Consider the following 17712-nt stretch of genomic DNA (forward strand, 5'->3'; position numbering starts at 1 on the left):
ACTTCGCGGTCCTTCTCTGTTCTTTTTCCGTTATTTACACGTGTAGGTCATTTCATTGTTATACACATTTGATATCATCATTTATCACATACTTCCATGACACTCTTGTGTGTCCGCTACAACTGCCAAGAATTAACGCGATTGGCGAAGCGTAGTGACAGCGGGCCAATAGAGAGCAGGATCCTTGCCATAATGCGGTTTTCGCGCCAATTTTCGTACGTGCGTTAATCAAGCCGAATAGTTTGGCCGAATATTCGGCTATTCGGCCACGCTCCTGGCCGAATATTCGGTATTCGGTCTGAAGCCAAATTTACTATTTTTTGCAACACTAATAATAATTGTTATATAACACCTATCGCTGAGAATAATGAGAATTGCTGAGAATCATACTAACAATTTTACATTCGATCAATTTTTTGGAACATTTACAATCATTTTATAATCAAACCAACATGCAATAACAAATTCGAATTTAAAACTAACTCGATAACATTAAATCTAAATACCACAATGATTAATTTATTGTGTTTTTGTTATTTATTACTCCTGTTTTTTGGTATTTGGTATTCGGCCGAATAGTGATTAAATATTCGGTATTCGGCCGAATAGTGAAAAATAGACCGAATAGGCCGAATACCGAATAGTAACCGAATATTCGTTACATCACTAATTTCTTGTTTACTTTTAGAATAGGATGGATAAGAGACACTGGCATTTATAAGAAGTTGGAGAAAGATGTTATGCCACAGTCTACAAAACAGATCTCTAAAGATACTTTTCATCCTTTTTCCATTGAAGATATTTTAAGTTGTTTTATTCTTCTCGCTGTAGGATATGGACTTTCTATTATAGCTTTTATAATTGAATTAATATACAATAAAATTGCTAAAATGTAAAACAGAATGTCGATCTTACCATCTAATTTTAAAAACAATATAAAGTTGCTATGCTACTAAAGCACTTTAGTATCTTATGGCTAATAAAACTTTCTCCAAGTTTTATTATGTGTAATAAATTTAGCTGCGATGAAGTTAGAAAAGTTTAATTTAACGAATTTAATATTTTATGCCTTATATAATCATTGTATAATTGGATAGAATATTATATTATTTATATCACGTATACAAATACATAATAATAAGTCTGTCATGTTAAATTTTCCTAAATTCCTGAAAATGTATCTTATTGTTAATAAAAAAAATTTGCTCTAATGATGTGTCTAATATCATTAAATAAGAAAAGTATATTCATCAAACATTTATCAATAGAAGCTTAATTACTTTAAGCAATTTATTAAATTAAATATGTTAAATGATCAAAGTAAATACATCCGTTACAAATATTTGAAAATAATTATCTACAGCCAAACCTCTGAAAAGTGTCAAAGACAAAAAAATAAAAAAATATTATAAATACAGGTAATTTACGGAAAACAAGAGACAATCACCTACTATAGCAGGATAAACAACTTTGTTTAGATGACTACCTTTTACAACTGTATTAGAAACAACCGCAGATTGCCATTAGTAATTTTTTTATTTTTTATTAAATATTGCAAGTGTAAATTATATTATTATATATAGGCTAAGTCGCAGATCTAAACGCAAACATACTTTCTATACATGTGTGTATGACCAAAATTTCCGAACTAATCAAAAGACGAAAATCTATGTTATGCTTCCCAAAGATGTCAGAAATGAAGTATTAGTTGACTTTTATAAAATGTATAAATAGAGGAAAAGGTGGTACAGTATTATGAAATCCTGCAGGTATTATGGAACCCCTCCATTTCAAAATGATAATAAAGGCGAACTGTAGCGGAGTGTGGCTGAACTGCAGTAGGCAGACGTCCATAGCAAGGGGAAAATTCGTTTCACTTTAGTTAAACGGTTGTCTGTAGTGAATTAGCATATGTGTGAAGCCAAGGGCATAAGTTTTGCTTATGTCACTTACTGGCACAAAATCGTCAAATTGGCTCACTTATTCTTTTAGGAGGGCTTTAAATAAAAAGGGTTTTGACTGCGAAGTCTCTTTCCAACGTCAGGATCCTACACACCAGTTAATCGGATTTATTACACGCGAATTAACACGCGTTCATGAATCAATACGGAGAAGGTGAAATCTTTTGATTCAGACATAATGAGACATTTCTTTAACATAAATATATCAAATATTTAATAAAACAAAGGAAAAATATACAAGTTCGAACTTCAGATATAATTATGATATCGCGGAGAGAGAGATCACATTTCAGTTAAAATCGTATTACCTCATTATATATATTTTTCTGTATTTAGATCGATGTGAATATTCGTTATTTCACTATTTCTTCTCTTGTTTCAGTTCTTCTCACTTATTACTTCTTGTGCCGCCCAAGAAGTAATAAGTGACAAGAACTGAACTTCAATAAACATTTTCATTAACTTGGGAACTTATAAATAAACTTTGTATAAACTTCGGGACTCGGTTATGGGCGTTGGCCGTGGAGAGATGGTATGGAATACGTCCTTCTCGTATGGAATTTCGTGGCGTACTCCCCGAATAATACTAAAGAATTTCCTTTTTTGATGTTTGTCACCAATGGGAAAATTGTATTCTTTCCACGTGATTAGAAAAAGTGGGGTTTACAGAGGTAGGGACAAATACACTGTATGTGACTCAAAATTTTTGAAAATAAGGGGAAACAAAAAGGATGTAGAACTTCCGTTGAGAAAAAAGTGAATTTTACCCTTCGTTTTTAACTTAAATTTCTTTCATTTAAATCAGAAATATTTCTAACATTTATGGATTTGACATCAATTTCCAATTAATAAGAAGGGGCTGTTCAGAATCTCACACATATTTGTGTTTTTCGAAATTCGAAAGTTTTCAATGGTAAGTGAATTTAATTATTTCTAAAATATAAATCGTGTAGTTGTAGGTTCACTGGTGCATATATTCCGTCCCAGAGACTTAAGCCCTGGTCACACTATGCGATTTCTAGCCGCGCAGGCGACTGCAACTGCAACAAGCGCGAGTCGCGCGTGTTTTCTCATGGTCACATATTGTTCGTTGACGTTGCAACTCGGAAACACGTTACCCTATAATAAACCAATAATATTACAGTAGCTTGTTTTTGACTATTTTCGTGAGTTTGCCGATATTTTACGTTCTACTTCAGAGTATTTACGAAATTTTAGCCACTTTTCTTATTAAAATAGCAAGCAGTTCCTTTTCTGGAATAAATAAAAGAAAAACGGCGATTATTTTAATAGAGCTGGCGAAAATACATGAAAAAAATAAAATCTTCGATAAAACGAAGAAATAAAATTTCACGGGTATTCGTGAGCCTGAATAAGCTCGATCAATCTCGATTCTCTAAAAGTATTAATCCTCTGACTATCCGCGATGATGATGAACTATTTTCAATGTTATCACTGTATGACGTGGCATAAAGGCGTTTGTTGATTTGGATGCGCGTTTGCAATCGTCGCGAGTAGAACAAACTTTTTGTTTCTAGTTGCGATTGCAGTCGCGCTAGTTTTCGAGGGGGAATTAGTGGTTAACTGGAACAGCCGTCGCGGTTGCAGTCGCCTGCGCGGCTAGAAATCGCATAGTGTGACCAGGGCTTAACGGGAACAGCCGTCGCGGTTGCAGTCGCCTGCGCGGCTGGAAATCGCATAGTGTGACCAGGGCTTTAGGGGTACATGTTAATCTGTGTGATATTCACGTTTTTTAAAGTTTAGTCTTGACAGACATAAGTTAATTCAAGATGGCGATGCGTGAAATACAGACTCCATTGGTGCTTTTAATATGGAACCAACTCCTCTGGGAACCCAACTCCTTCAAACTTTCTCTTTGCAAGCAGACATTCGTCCGGAACAATTTGTGAAAAAGAAACTAGGTAGAAAGCTAATTCTTCCTGAGAATATCGTAAAAGAGCTGTTTAAATATAGGCTATATTGTTTATGGAAGTCATATTTTTCTATTATGAAAGCATTTTTTCGATAAAATACATTGGAGTAAATAATTTTGTAATTATTTAACATTCTTTGTACTTTCCTATTTGTTTTTGGATACATTTTTTGAAAACATACAGTAGTGTTTCACCCGGTTTTACCTAAGCCTATTTTCTGATTTTTTGTACAGAAGCTTCCAAAATCATACTTATAGTTACACTAGCGAAAAATCCAACTAGGAACATTTAGTTCAATAGTTACCAGCACTTTTCGCACAAAAAATGTGAGTGTAGTTCTGATACCTTGTTTACAATTTATTACTGTATAACGTAATTGGGGTTCCATAATACCATCTTCATCTATAAAATTTTATAAAAGATGTTTTTTTTTAATTTCTGTGTAAACATATTTTGAAATCAAGGCATATTCAAAGTTCTTACATAAATTTGAGTTTCAATTACTGTACTAATTACTAATTCATAATGTATTAATGCAAGAACTCAATTCCATATAAAACGATTATTCTTAATCAATTAATACAATTATTTATCATTGAAATAGCATTATAAAATTTTTTATTTAATTTTTTTTTATTTTTTTACATTGTAAATTCGTTATTATTATAACTCTTAAAATACGTTTACTAATGGAAAGTGTTTGTCGATACAAATTCTATTTGAAAAATACTTAAAATTACAAACGTAATCAAGATATTTTTTATATTATTGTCTAAAATGTATAAAACGATTTACTTTTATAAAAATTTATTCATGATGTTTAATTTAATTTAGGCCTACATGAAAGAATATTTAAAGAATATGTTTAAAAAGTTTCTGTAGGTAAAATTGCTGTAATTTGTGCAGTGTGTTACAGCGAGGTAGAGAAATAAACTGTTAAATTTAAACAAAGGTTAATGTACAGTAAACAAGGAGTACAAACTATGTGTGACTACATTGGAAAGGGTGTTTTTATATAAGGAAAGATTTAATTGCCACCAATGTCTTTAGGAAGATCCCACGATACTTTTGCCAACAAAAATTTATGTATATAAGATAACACATAAACAAAACCATTTACAATACTTTTAGTATTATTCCGCTAAAACAATCTGCCTGATTTCTTTTACCTGTATTCAGGTACAGTACACCTTGATTAACGCTGTTAATTAATTAAAAAATTCATTCGTGTATATAAGAAGATTGCCGCAAGATATGCCATTATAAAAGATAGGCAGAAAGTCTGTGAAGTTTTTAGTGCTTACTGGGCGTAGAATAAAAAATAACTGTTGCTTATTGCTTGTTTTCATGAAATACAATAAACTTTTTTTGTGTGCTTTACTTTATCAATTACAATTAATATTACTACCCGCAACAAAAAGATTCAAAATTTAATTTATAATTTAGTAAATTATGATTTAGTTCTATAGCTGAAAATACGCTCATTATTTCATAATGAATAATAATTAAAGATATTCTCCACATTTTACTTATTTCAGATCGTTAAATAATGTTACATTTTTTAAATATGAAATATTTAAATCGTTAAATAATTGCAATATATAGAAAAGAAGGTGGTATTATGGAACCCCAATTACATTTTAGTGAATTGTAAACAAGGTATCATAACTACACCCACATTTTTTGTGCGAAAAGTACCGGTAACTAGTAAACTAAATGTTCCTAATTGGATTTTTCGCTAGTGTAATTATAAGTACGGTTTTTGTAGGCTTTTGTACAAAAAGTCCGAAAGTAGGCTTAGAGAAAATCAGGTGGTAATATGGAACCTTACTGTATATTTTCAAAAAAATGCTTTANTGCAGTGTGTTACAGCGAGGTAGAGAAATAAACTGTTAAATTTAAACAAAGGTTAATGTACAGTAAACAAGGAGTACAAACTATGTGTGACTACATTGGAAAGGGTGTTTTTATATAAGGAAAGATTTAATTGCCACCAATGTCTTTAGGAAGATCCCACGATACTTTTGCCAACAAAAATTTATGTATATAAGATAACACATAAACAAAACCATTTACAATACTTTTAGTATTATTCCGCTAAAACAATCTGCCTGATTTCTTTTACCTGTATTCAGGTACAGTACACCTTGATTAACGCTGTTAATTAATTAAAAAATTCATTCGTGTATATAAGAAGATTGCCGCAAGATATGCCATTATAAAAGATAGGCAGAAAGTCTGTGAAGTTTTTAGTGCTTACTGGGCGTAGAATAAAAAATAACTGTTGCTTATTGCTTGTTTTCATGAAATACAATAAACTTTTTTTGTGTGCTTTACTTTATCAATTACAATTAATATTACTACCCGCAACAAAAAGATTCAAAATTTAATTTATAATTTAGTAAATTATGATTTAGTTCTATAGCTGAAAATACGCTCATTATTTCATAATGAATAATAATTAAAGATATTCTCCACACTTTACTTATTTCAGATCGTTAAATAATGTTACATTTTTTAAATATGATGTATTTAAATCGTTAAATAATTGCAATATATACTAATTAAATTATACATTTCTTTTGTTCTGTCGTATCTAAAATTTCTCGTATTGAAAGGAGTATAATGTAATTTGGTAAAATGTACCAATGGTCATCATCGATACATTTTGTGCTGTATCAATTATAGAATTTTATTGTTTTATATGTAAATATCTGCTTATATAAATGATGCTTATTAATGCACAATCTGCTGATAGCACTTTTAAGAAAGTATTTAACATAAAATAGAATTATACAATTTTAAGCAACAAAGTTTTAATGTTAAATTAAAATTGATTTTAATTTTTTATCCGTTATTACCAGGCTCAGATTGAATTAATGACTTTCTCATTTTACAATAACACAAAATTACATGAATATATTTTTTCATTTAATGCATTGCGACATAATTTAACTGTAGACTTACCCTGTTATAAACAGATCATTTAAAACAGAAACTATCAAACAAATTAAACAAGTATTCGTCCTTCAATATCTTTAATATTAAAACATATTGAATATAATCTGTAATATTTCATTGCTTTATATTGTTTTTTGATTTAATAATGTTTAATAAAATTCGATTGTATCTGTAAAAATTTAAAATAAATTTTTAATATTGAGTTTGTACATAAATATTATAGCTCATCCAAAGGAATCGTTATATTTCATTGCTTTATATTGTTTTTTGATTTAATAATGTTTAATAAAATTCGACATTATCTGTAAAAATTTAAAATAAATTTTTAATATTGAGTTTGTACATAAATATTATAGCTCATCCAAAGGAATCGTTATTAATAAACCCAGAAATAAGTTGTGTAGTTTTGTTAGAAGAAATTTGCAATTGTTGATGTGCCATCTGTTATAAAAATTTATTTCAAATACGTTTTATATTATTGATTATAACATAATAGCGAAACAATTTATTTCGAAGCTGGAAATGAGTTATATATAAAAGAAAAAAACTTTCAAATATTAACTAATAATAATAAATAACCAGTAAAATCTTCACTAAGTTTGATCCCACTCCAGATATGACACGTTGCCTTCATTTATCTGTCCATTTCTTCGATCTTCCTCTTCCAATAATTAATAGTATAAATCCTTTTAATATACAAACCGTGCTGCAAGATTGAAGATATTTTCGACAGAAGGCATAAAAGATATCGAACTTTAACTCGGTGAACAAAATCGCGCTCTCTACAAACACATACTAGAAACCATACTAACATTTTGCATTTCATGACGTTTTAATTTCTCTAATGCAAAAAATATAGGAACCTTGAAGGGTGATTTTTTACCGATCAAAATACTTTCTCTCTGTTATATATATAACATCTGGAAAATCAAAAGAGTGTGCTGGAAGAACTATTGACAATATTTATTATAAGAGCAGGTGTTCTTAACCTTTTTGTTCTATGGACTATTTCTCCAGTCAATAAAAGTCACAGACCCAATCTTACAATAATGTCTTTGTATGCTAACATAAAATTATAAAAACAAACCAATAATAGATAAATATTTTGATTAAAATTAAAAAAAAACACTTGATATAGTAGTAGCGCTTGGTTCTTAACACAGAGATTAGAAATTAAGCAACGAGTTTCTTAACTATTTTTGACATTTGATGGTGTCAACTGTTATAATATATTATTTTAAATTATTTTAGATATGTTACTATTAATTAACAAATTAATTTTTATAAGTTCAGATAAATACATAACATTTGTTATTTTTGTAACAATGTTAATATAAATATTTATTATTTCCTTGAAGAATAAAAATATTGATATTCGTGCTGTGAAGTTAACATCAATTTGCTAGAAGTAACAATTATTTACAGAACAATCTTCAAACTTTACATTCGAAATAATTCCTTTTCGTTCTCTAAAAAAAGTGTTTTAAGATAGAAACTTTAACTTAATAAATATTAACTTTTCAATAATTATTTATAAAATCAAACAAAGAAGAATAGAATAATTATATAATGCTCTAAAATGTTATATTTTAATTATTTATTTCACAGAGAAATCCAGCAATTTCCTTCTTATATAAGAGAGTCAGAAGAAATAAAATTTGCAATATCTATTTTTAATGCAGTTAATAGTAATAATTATATTAAATTCTTTCGTCTTGTAAGAAAAACAACTTATCTTAATGCTTGTTTACTCCATCGTTACTTTTCTCAAGTTCGAATAAAAGCCCTGCATACAATTTTAAAGGCATTTTGTATACCAAATCGTCCAGAACAGGTAAGCTTAATTTAAATTTTATGAAGTATTTTGTGGATATCACATATGTCAACATACAAAACAATCTATTGTATAAGTCGACCTTAATATTTCAGCTCAGAATTCTGGTTTACACCCTTCCTTCATATAAATTGATTCTTAAACATACATTAGTCTAGAACTATGAGGTGTGATTATGGTATTTAGTACTTTATAGTAAGAGTTTATTATAATGCTGCATTAGCTTTAAAAATATGGCATGTATTATGCAGTTCATACAAAAAAAAAAAGTGGACAACAGCATGTATATAGGACAAGCATTAAAATTCTTCAATAAGTTATTTTGGTAAGAAGTCTGTTGTAAATTTGATTTACCAGTAAATATATTCCAGCCAAAACCAGCACATCCAATAAAATATTAATAGTTTACACAGCATAGTATCATGATAGAATCATTACATAAGATATTTGATAGTAGATTACTGTGATGTATGCCTTTGCNTCTTTTATCGATTTTACTGTACAAGTAAAAACTTCCATTTGCAAACCTAACAGGAAAAATTATTATTTGTGTTTAGGAAATAACTGTGGTCATCAGGTTAAAGGTTTTATAGGGCCCAAAATGCTCAAAATATCTTTTAATGTAAGTTTGTTTATCGATTTATTAATATACTTAAAAAATTAATTTACCACTCTGTTAATGATATTTAATGAAAGAAGGTGTTGTTGTTTCGAAAATAATTACTTTAAAAATGTTTGTGTTTTTCATACAGGTTAAGGATGTAATATTTTTCGAAAAATTATTTTGTCTCTTTATTCTACTTAACGTATATAGTTTGAAATTTGGAATATCATGCGGTAAGTAACATTAAATTATATGTACATGTTTAGTTCGTACTATTTTTGTTAATAACTCTTCCCCTGACCACAAGAGATTATTTTTCCGGGGATATCGTGTGTTCAGTTAGGTTCAGAATGAAAAAAAATTGGTGCTGATAGTCGTGAAAAATTCCATTAGTTTTTTATTCATTTCAAAAAATTCACAGCAGCTCCTTGACGTGTTAACGACTCGGCCATCCAGCCGACTGCTCATGATATTTAAATGTTAAGGTTTCTATTTAAAAAGTTTATCGTGACTTTGGATATTGATACAATAAAATATACATCTGTAAATATAAGGAATTATTTATGTTAAGAATTACGTAAATTTAATTAGTAATATTTTAAAAAATATATTATTAATTAAACATGTGAATGATGTTAGACTGTGTATCAAATATTATTTTAAATTTTTTTGCTTAGGTAATGTCCCTAAATTACGCCCGCATTTTTTCTTAGAATTTTTATTTTTCCTCATCCCATTATCCCAGATTTGACTGTAACCTCCTCACCTATTCGGATGTCCAACAAAAACTCAATTACTGTCAAACCCTTTATCACGCTCTAAATAAAAAAATGCAATAAACTGTGTAAAAATTTAATGAAATAAAACAGACGTTTATTAAAATTTACCCCTTTTCTCCCCTTTCTCTGACTTTGTCTGATTTTTAATAACCCCCTCTCTTTCTTTCAGTACGGATGTCATTAATGTCTTTTGTATGTATTACATACAAAAGGCAATATATCACTATGATGATTAAATTATAGCACTCTTAGTATAGCACATAATTAATTAATTACACACAATTGTAAATTTTTTATATTTGAATTTCTGTGTAGAAAGTGAAGTACATAGAAACTTAGTCAAAGTAAGAATCACAGCCCTACCAGTAAGTGATATTTAAGAAATGTTGAAGAATATAATTTACTTAAATCAGAATTACTAGTTAAACATTTAATTTATCTCTTATTTTTTTAATATTTCATCATGAACATAGTTCTCTCCTTACGTTGAAGTTCGTAAAAGAAACAATGATATAATTTTTCATGGACCTAATTTTAATCTCTGGAACATTGTTATTCAGAATTTCAAAAATGTCAAGTAAGTAATATTGATGTTTTTGTTTTCACAAGTTTCCTTTAATGATTTTACTTAATATTTTTTACAGATATGAAGTCGTTCAACCTATTGAAAAAGTGTTTGGCATTGATTTAGGAAATGGATCATGGAACGGTCTGATTGGAAGAGTGCAGAAAAAAGTAAGATAATAAATAATATAAATTACTTTATAATACAGATTTTATACGAATTATTTAATTATTAATTATATCAATTCATACATTTCTTAAAGGATGTTGATCTTAGCATTAATTCTGTGTGTGTTACATACAAGAGGCTACAAGCAATAGATTTCACAATTCCTATTCAGACAGAGAGAACAGTATTTATTGTTACTGCTCCACAACGAGTTTCGGATATAACGGCAATAAGTAGACCTTATTCACTTAAGGTAAGTAAATTGAATAAGAAATTTATTTAATATTGTCATCAGAATACTTTTTTTCTTTCGTTTGAACTAAAATATTTCATAACTGAGAAAATCTACCTTATATTAGCTTATAATTTTCTTGTCTATGTTTTATTTTATCAGAAAAATAATAAAAAATTAACAGTTTGTTAGGTTATATTTGCACTGCTCTGTAGTTGTCGAAACGTTTACAGGCTGCATGTATGACACGTCACGTGATGTGTGAAAAGTTTTAATGAAGCTTGTAAAACTCTTCAGCACATTACGCTAACTGCAAGTTTACAACACTAAATAACATGAATTTATTCGTCTTTAATAAGTGAACCTTACCTGTGAAAGAAGAAACAGAAGATGAACAGTCTATGTTACAGACACATGGGCACCGTGCGTGTTTTTCGCAGAATTCTATTTATTCGCATTCATTATTCAAATAATTACATGAAATTTACACGAGTTTTATTAACTTACTATACTCGGTTTTTGTCGTTTGTTTGTTTGTTTGTGTGCTTTGAAAAAAAATTGTAACTAAATGTTTAACTCCCTTCTTATTTCCTACCTAGGCCCACCAGTGGCCAAGCGGTCTTCGTTTCCTGAACACTGGGATTTCGGTCGTGGGTTCGTGCTTTCGCGCGGACGGGCTGGCCACGTGAAGTTTTCCGGGTTTTCTCCACGTCTGTAATGCCTAAATAGGGGCCAGTTTCCCTTAAAAAGATCTCCCGGAAGGCATCCCATCTAGGAAGATCATTCAAGTGTTGCGTTGCCGTAACTAAACAAACAAACTTATTTCCTATCTAGTCGAAATTTGCATACATGTATACTCGCTGTGACAATACAACTATTTAGAGTTTGCAAACAATTGCAGCAAAAAGACTGATAGCAAATTTACATTTGTAAACGAAATCTAATAACGGATGCTCCACGTGTAACAAAATGGATTGAGAGTACCTTTTAAGTATTAAAACAGGTAAGCGTATCCATTTCGGCCTTATTAGAGAGGTTGCGGCCGACGTTTCCAACGCGAAAACGAGTACGTCGGACGTTCAGCGCCGCCTTCTTATAGGCTTAGAGGTTTGACAATGGCGTTTAGAACGTCGAGCATGATTCCACTGACGTTCCAAACGCCATTGTGAAACTTCTAAGCCTATAAGACGGCGGCGCTGAACGTCAGACATACACGTTTTCGCGTTGAAAACGACGGCCGCAACCTTTCTATTGTCTAGACGAAATCTTGTAATTCAACATTCACCAACTATTCATTCACGATTTCGTTGAAACATTGAATATATATATTCTATATATAACAATACATTTTTACAGCGTTTGGAAATTTAATTTTAGCAAAAAATTAGAGAAATTTTACAAGAAAAATACATGCTAAGTATTTTCCATATATATAAGTAAAAAATGAAAAATATAAAGGTGATATTATCAAAACGTTTTGTATTCAAAATAAATACCATAAAAAGTTAAAATTAAAAATAAAAAAAAAAAAACATTCTTTCAGCTTTCACGCTATTTTTAGTATAATTTTATTTTTAAAAAATGAAAGAATAAGACCTGCAATATTGTGAGAATCTAATTCTAAAATTGATTAAATTTTTATTAATTTAAAAATCGATGTAAAATTTTATCACAAAAATTATCTATTTTTTCATATTTTTGTGGGGATATAAAAATACAGTTTTCATTTTTAACGTTTTATTGCCTTAAAAACTTATATCGTATCCTTTGACTAAACTACGAGGTAGATCGATTCATTGTCAGATTACAATAAATCTAACTCCTGATTGAAAAATATTTTTTGTATAAAAATGTTTTACGCGCTAAACTCTGTGTGGATTAACCATAATAAGTTAGTTCGTCAGAACTATTAATTTGTGCTGGATCTTCCGACTTCCACGTCATTGAAGAAGGTCATTCATGTTCAACCTATAAATTTAGAGGTATTATACTAAATATTATTGTAAATTCTCTCTCAATATAAATTAATAGGGTTATAGTTAGATAAGTTAAAGACCTCTATGTTATGTTATTATATTCATTTGTATTCTTAATTTTATTTGTTTATAAAATATATTTCTACTAGCAGATAGGCCCGGCGTTGCTCGAGCAAAAAGTAACGATACCGAAGATTAAGATTATTACGTTATAGTCGATCTTACCCGTTTTCAAAAAATGCAAGAATTAGGTCCCCTGTATCCAGACTAATTAGAGAATTTCTAGATGAGTTAAAAAATGTTCGATTTTCTGCAAAAACGAAAAAACTACATCTGCGTCTGTAAATCTTGCACTTCGCTTTCTCTTAACACTTTCATTGTTAAAACTTTCATTATTGATAATTCCATTGTTACTTAACACTTTCGTTGTCGAAAACTTAATCCTCTCCCTCTCCCCACGGGGAAGAATTTCGATAAATCCCTTCTTAGTGTGCGTTCTCGTGACCTACCCTAACTGTGGATCAAATTTCAACTTTTAATTCCTAACCGTTTGGGCTCTGCGCTGATTATTATTATTATTATTATTATTATTATCAACCTGTCTCGATTATATATATAGATTTGTTAAAATGGAAGTTAATTCTCAGTAGTTAAAAATCAGACATCCTATCGAACTTATTCATAACCACCCCACTCTATAATAAACCATCATTCTCAAACTCATTTTAAATCTCTATCACGAGTTATAACATGAATATTCCAACATAGTCAGCATCCTGACTAGGTTGAGATCTAGCGATGTTTGTCAAACTTAAAGAATATACCATCCAATAACAATGTAAGCGGGATTTACTATTCAATCGCCGTTAAATAGGGGTTAAAAATTTACTTTTTAACCCCATGACTTTTCACAGTAATGTTAAAAGGATGTTTACTTTCTTGGCTTCGTTATATATAACACAAAAAGAATGGCAGTTGATCGAAAAGTAATTCTTCCTCCGAAATTTGAAAGGTTAAAAAGACTAAAACGTTCTGTAATAAATAACATAATCAGTTAAAAATCAAGGAATAAGGCATTAAAAATAAATCAAAAGTAATTCGAGACTTAGAATTGCAAATCGGTGGTTAAATATTTAATTAGAGTAATTAAAAAAGTATAACAAAGAGTTCAACTTTATTTAACTTTTTAATCTATGTCAGAAAAATAAAATAAATTAATTATGCATTTATGAAAAAAGAATATACAATGTTATTATAATGAAACTAAATGTAATGATTGTTTTTTTTATTATGTTGAACCCAATTCCTAACTACGCGGCTGACTCGTTGTGTTCTGTCTTGTTTTTCCTGCATTACAATAACCTCTGTCTATTATGCGACAAACCTGACAGCAACATACATTATATTTTTTACTGCATACAAACAGAATTTGAAAGGATTTGCGGTTTCTCCAGTTTGTACACACTTACATTAAAACGAATTATAAAATAGCCTTAAGCAATAGCACAACAGGCAATGCCAGCATGTTAACTTCATGTAACTCTCGTATATACTGTAGTTCTTATTACTCTAATCCATTTGTACTGTAAAATTCAAGCAGCAGCCTCAATTTATTTAAGTATTCTGTTTTCTAATACCGCGACTCTTGAACTAGATGTGCTTTCACTCTACTTTTAGTTGGTGTTTTAGCCTCACATCTGCTCACTACTACTTGTATTTTAAAATGTATTGTAAACCTGCTTATGTTCAGCGATAACAGGTGATGTAATTGAAATTACGTAAATAAATGAATGTTCAGTCGTGAAGTCCTGGCCGAATTCATACTGACGCCAACGTGTTCATAATGTATAGTCTATTATTGTAACTCTATATATCAATTTAAACATAATTTAGAATACTTTTCAAACATGAAAGATTTAAATGTAAATACTTGTATTAATCAGCATTTAAATTATTTTGCAGGTTTGGATTTGTATGTTGGTTTCTCTCTTTATGACTGGGATATGCATATTTTTTATTTCTGTCACACGAAAGTTATGTTTTCGTGAAAGTAGAAATTCATGGACAAGGAAACGTATCTTCTGGTTCCTCGTTCGTAGCTTAACTTCACAAGGTAATTTATGGAATATAAAAATAAATAAATAAATTTTAACAAAAAATCTATTTTTAAAATAATATCTATAAATATAAACTTTAGTTTTATATAATTTATGCTCATTAAAAAATTATCAATATTACTCAAATGATTGATAAATATGTTGTAAAATTAAATTAAAACAGGTTTATGATTATAATGTGTTTTGTTTATTATCTTAATAAGCAGATAACATTATTTAAGCAGTTCATAGGTGCAAGGGAATCACGATGGAAGGGATGAAAGCAGGTTTTTTCATCTACTAATGTATTTATTTATTTTACTTATCTAGATGTACAGTACATGCTCATTTTTACTTAGTTAATTTTCCACTATTCGTTTATAATATTTTTTTTGTTTTTATTTTTTCAAATTTCATTGTCTTTAAAAACTTTTAAAGCCTACTCTTTAAGTGATTCACTTTGCTGTTTCGAATACAATGATGCACTAAATATAGAATAAAAAATCTTGTAATACGCTATGAAGAGTTACTTAGCCGCGGGCTATCCAAACTGCGTGCCTTACAACATACATGGAAAAGAGTTGTGTTCTTTTCTTTCCTGACTTTTCTCTCTCTGTTCTTTTCACTTTTCAACTTCTTTTTCCTTTACTCAGTCTGTAACTCGGTCTTTTACTAGGTCTGTCGCTGAGACGGTCGTCAGTCAGTCAGTCAGTCCTNCTGTACGTTTGTTTCAACTGAGATTTATATGTTACGAAATTGGATTCGTTCAAAAGTCTGTCCTTGTCTGTCCTTATCTCGTTCGTTTAGATCACAGGACCTCCATGCTATTGGAGAACAATAGACCAAGAAAAATGCTAATCTTATCAGTATGATTTTACTTTTACAGTAATACATATTTGTTTGTCAGTTTATCTATTGACTGCCTTTTTTATCTTATTTCATTACATACATTTGGGTTAAGAGATTCCAAATTTGGGCTACCAATAGCAGATTCAGATAAGTGTATTACTCTAGGCTATTTCATTTGGTTGACTTACTACTTTCTGGGCCACTTATAAAATAATTTGATCTTTATTTCGAAGAGTTCGCCTATGCTTTTTTTTTAAATAAAATTTTTTCTTTATTTCACGAGGTTTTTACTGTACACAGAGCCCATTTGTATCACTTTCATTTGAAATTTATAAAATACTGTATTGTGCTAATTGCATTTCACAATACATAACTTTTGAGGAATAAAACTAATACTATTTTTTCAATCTTAATTCTTGTTAAAAAGTTTTGGATGAATTATGAAACGTGTTCAATGTTTCACGATTGCGAAACCATTTTCTTTGAAAACAATCAAGAAGCTAACAAAAATACATATAGATAGTTTCGGGCCTTCGACTAAATACTTTTCTCTCTCCGCTTGTATTCTTCGGATATCTTTTAATGCAATAATCACTTTATATATCTGCAGACATGCATATGAAAATTTCACTGAAACATTCTACTCAGCAAAAGTTTTTATAATTTCTAAATACCTGTCGCTTTGTGAAAATAATATTTATAAATTTATGTCATTGGGAACTTTAGTCACAGCAACAGAGTATGTTTTAAATTTTCATATTAGTTATAATTCATTATGATTGACTTATTTATACTTTTAGAATTTTTAAAATTTTCGTGGTCACTTGATATAAAATAAAACTGAAATTTATATTAAATTTAAAGTAAATTTTCGGTCACTTTTCTCCACCTTTTCGGACTTCTCATTACTGAAACAAACTTTTTCGAAAAGTTGTACTGTCATTTAGAATTTATTCACATTAACAAATAATTCACGAGGTATTATAACGAAATTATAATTAAGGAGTATTTATCCCAGCTCTTTGCGATACTGCTTATTATATTTTTATAGTCAGCAAGTTAGTAAAGAGTACTGTACTTTGTTATGTACAGTATTGTATTATTACGAAAACTGTGATCACATTTCCTGTAATAGAAAATTAGAACCTACAAAATATACAATAGTACCTACAAAAAATCAGAAAAACTTTTGTATAGAGATGACAATAATAAATTACTCTACTGTGTATCATTGTTTTTGTTTTATCGCGATTTTAATCAACCTTTAATGACACGCGATTCACGCTTTATTACTTTTTAATTGTTTTTTAATGGGAGTTTTATATCAAATTTCATTCATCGTTCTAAAGTTGTAGTGCACGGATTTTCCTTCGGTAAAGTTATTTAAAGCTAGTTTCTGATATCAAAAACGACTTCCGATAAGTTTTTAATTTTTTTAATTAATAGATTTTATATAGGGGAGATCGGGGCAAGATCGGCATGTTAAGATTTACTTAAATTTTGTGTAATAAATACTGCTGTAAACTGAAAAAAAAGCTTTGCATATTGTCTATTGGAATGTTACCTTACTATAGAACTGGTTAAAATCAGTTTGGAAAAAAAAATAATTAAAATAATTACAACTTTACAAGAAGAGAGAAATTGACGAAGTTGCCCCGGGTATAGGGGCAAGATCGGCAACTTCTCTCTTTTTGTAAAGTTGTAATTATTTTAATTATTTTTATTAAAGTTGCCCCTGGTATAGGGGCAACAG

The 17712-nt window shown here is 29.5% G+C and overlaps 1 protein-coding gene across 1 annotated transcript in view; it reads left to right on the top strand.

The window, feature by feature from the left end:
• Positions 1–17712, top strand: part of LOC111642271 — a 31487-nt gene that overhangs the window by 8374 nt on the left and 5401 nt on the right. The window contains exons 4-11 of the mRNA XM_023388598.1: positions 689–807; positions 9248–9312; positions 9443–9527; positions 10389–10438; positions 10547–10650; positions 10718–10808; positions 10901–11059; positions 14977–15105. Of these exons, the coding sequence (XP_023244366.1) occupies positions 689–807; positions 9248–9312; positions 9443–9527; positions 10389–10438; positions 10547–10650; positions 10718–10808; positions 10901–11059; positions 14977–15105 (802 nt within the window). The remainder of the gene's footprint in view (positions 1–688; positions 808–9247; positions 9313–9442; positions 9528–10388; positions 10439–10546; positions 10651–10717; positions 10809–10900; positions 11060–14976; positions 15106–17712) is intronic.

The sequence above is a fragment of the Centruroides sculpturatus genome, unplaced genomic scaffold (assembly GCF_000671375.1).
Source record: "Centruroides sculpturatus isolate CEXI.00-Female unplaced genomic scaffold, Cexi_2.0 scaffold1499, whole genome shotgun sequence".
NCBI lineage: Eukaryota > Metazoa > Arthropoda > Arachnida > Scorpiones > Buthidae > Centruroides > Centruroides sculpturatus.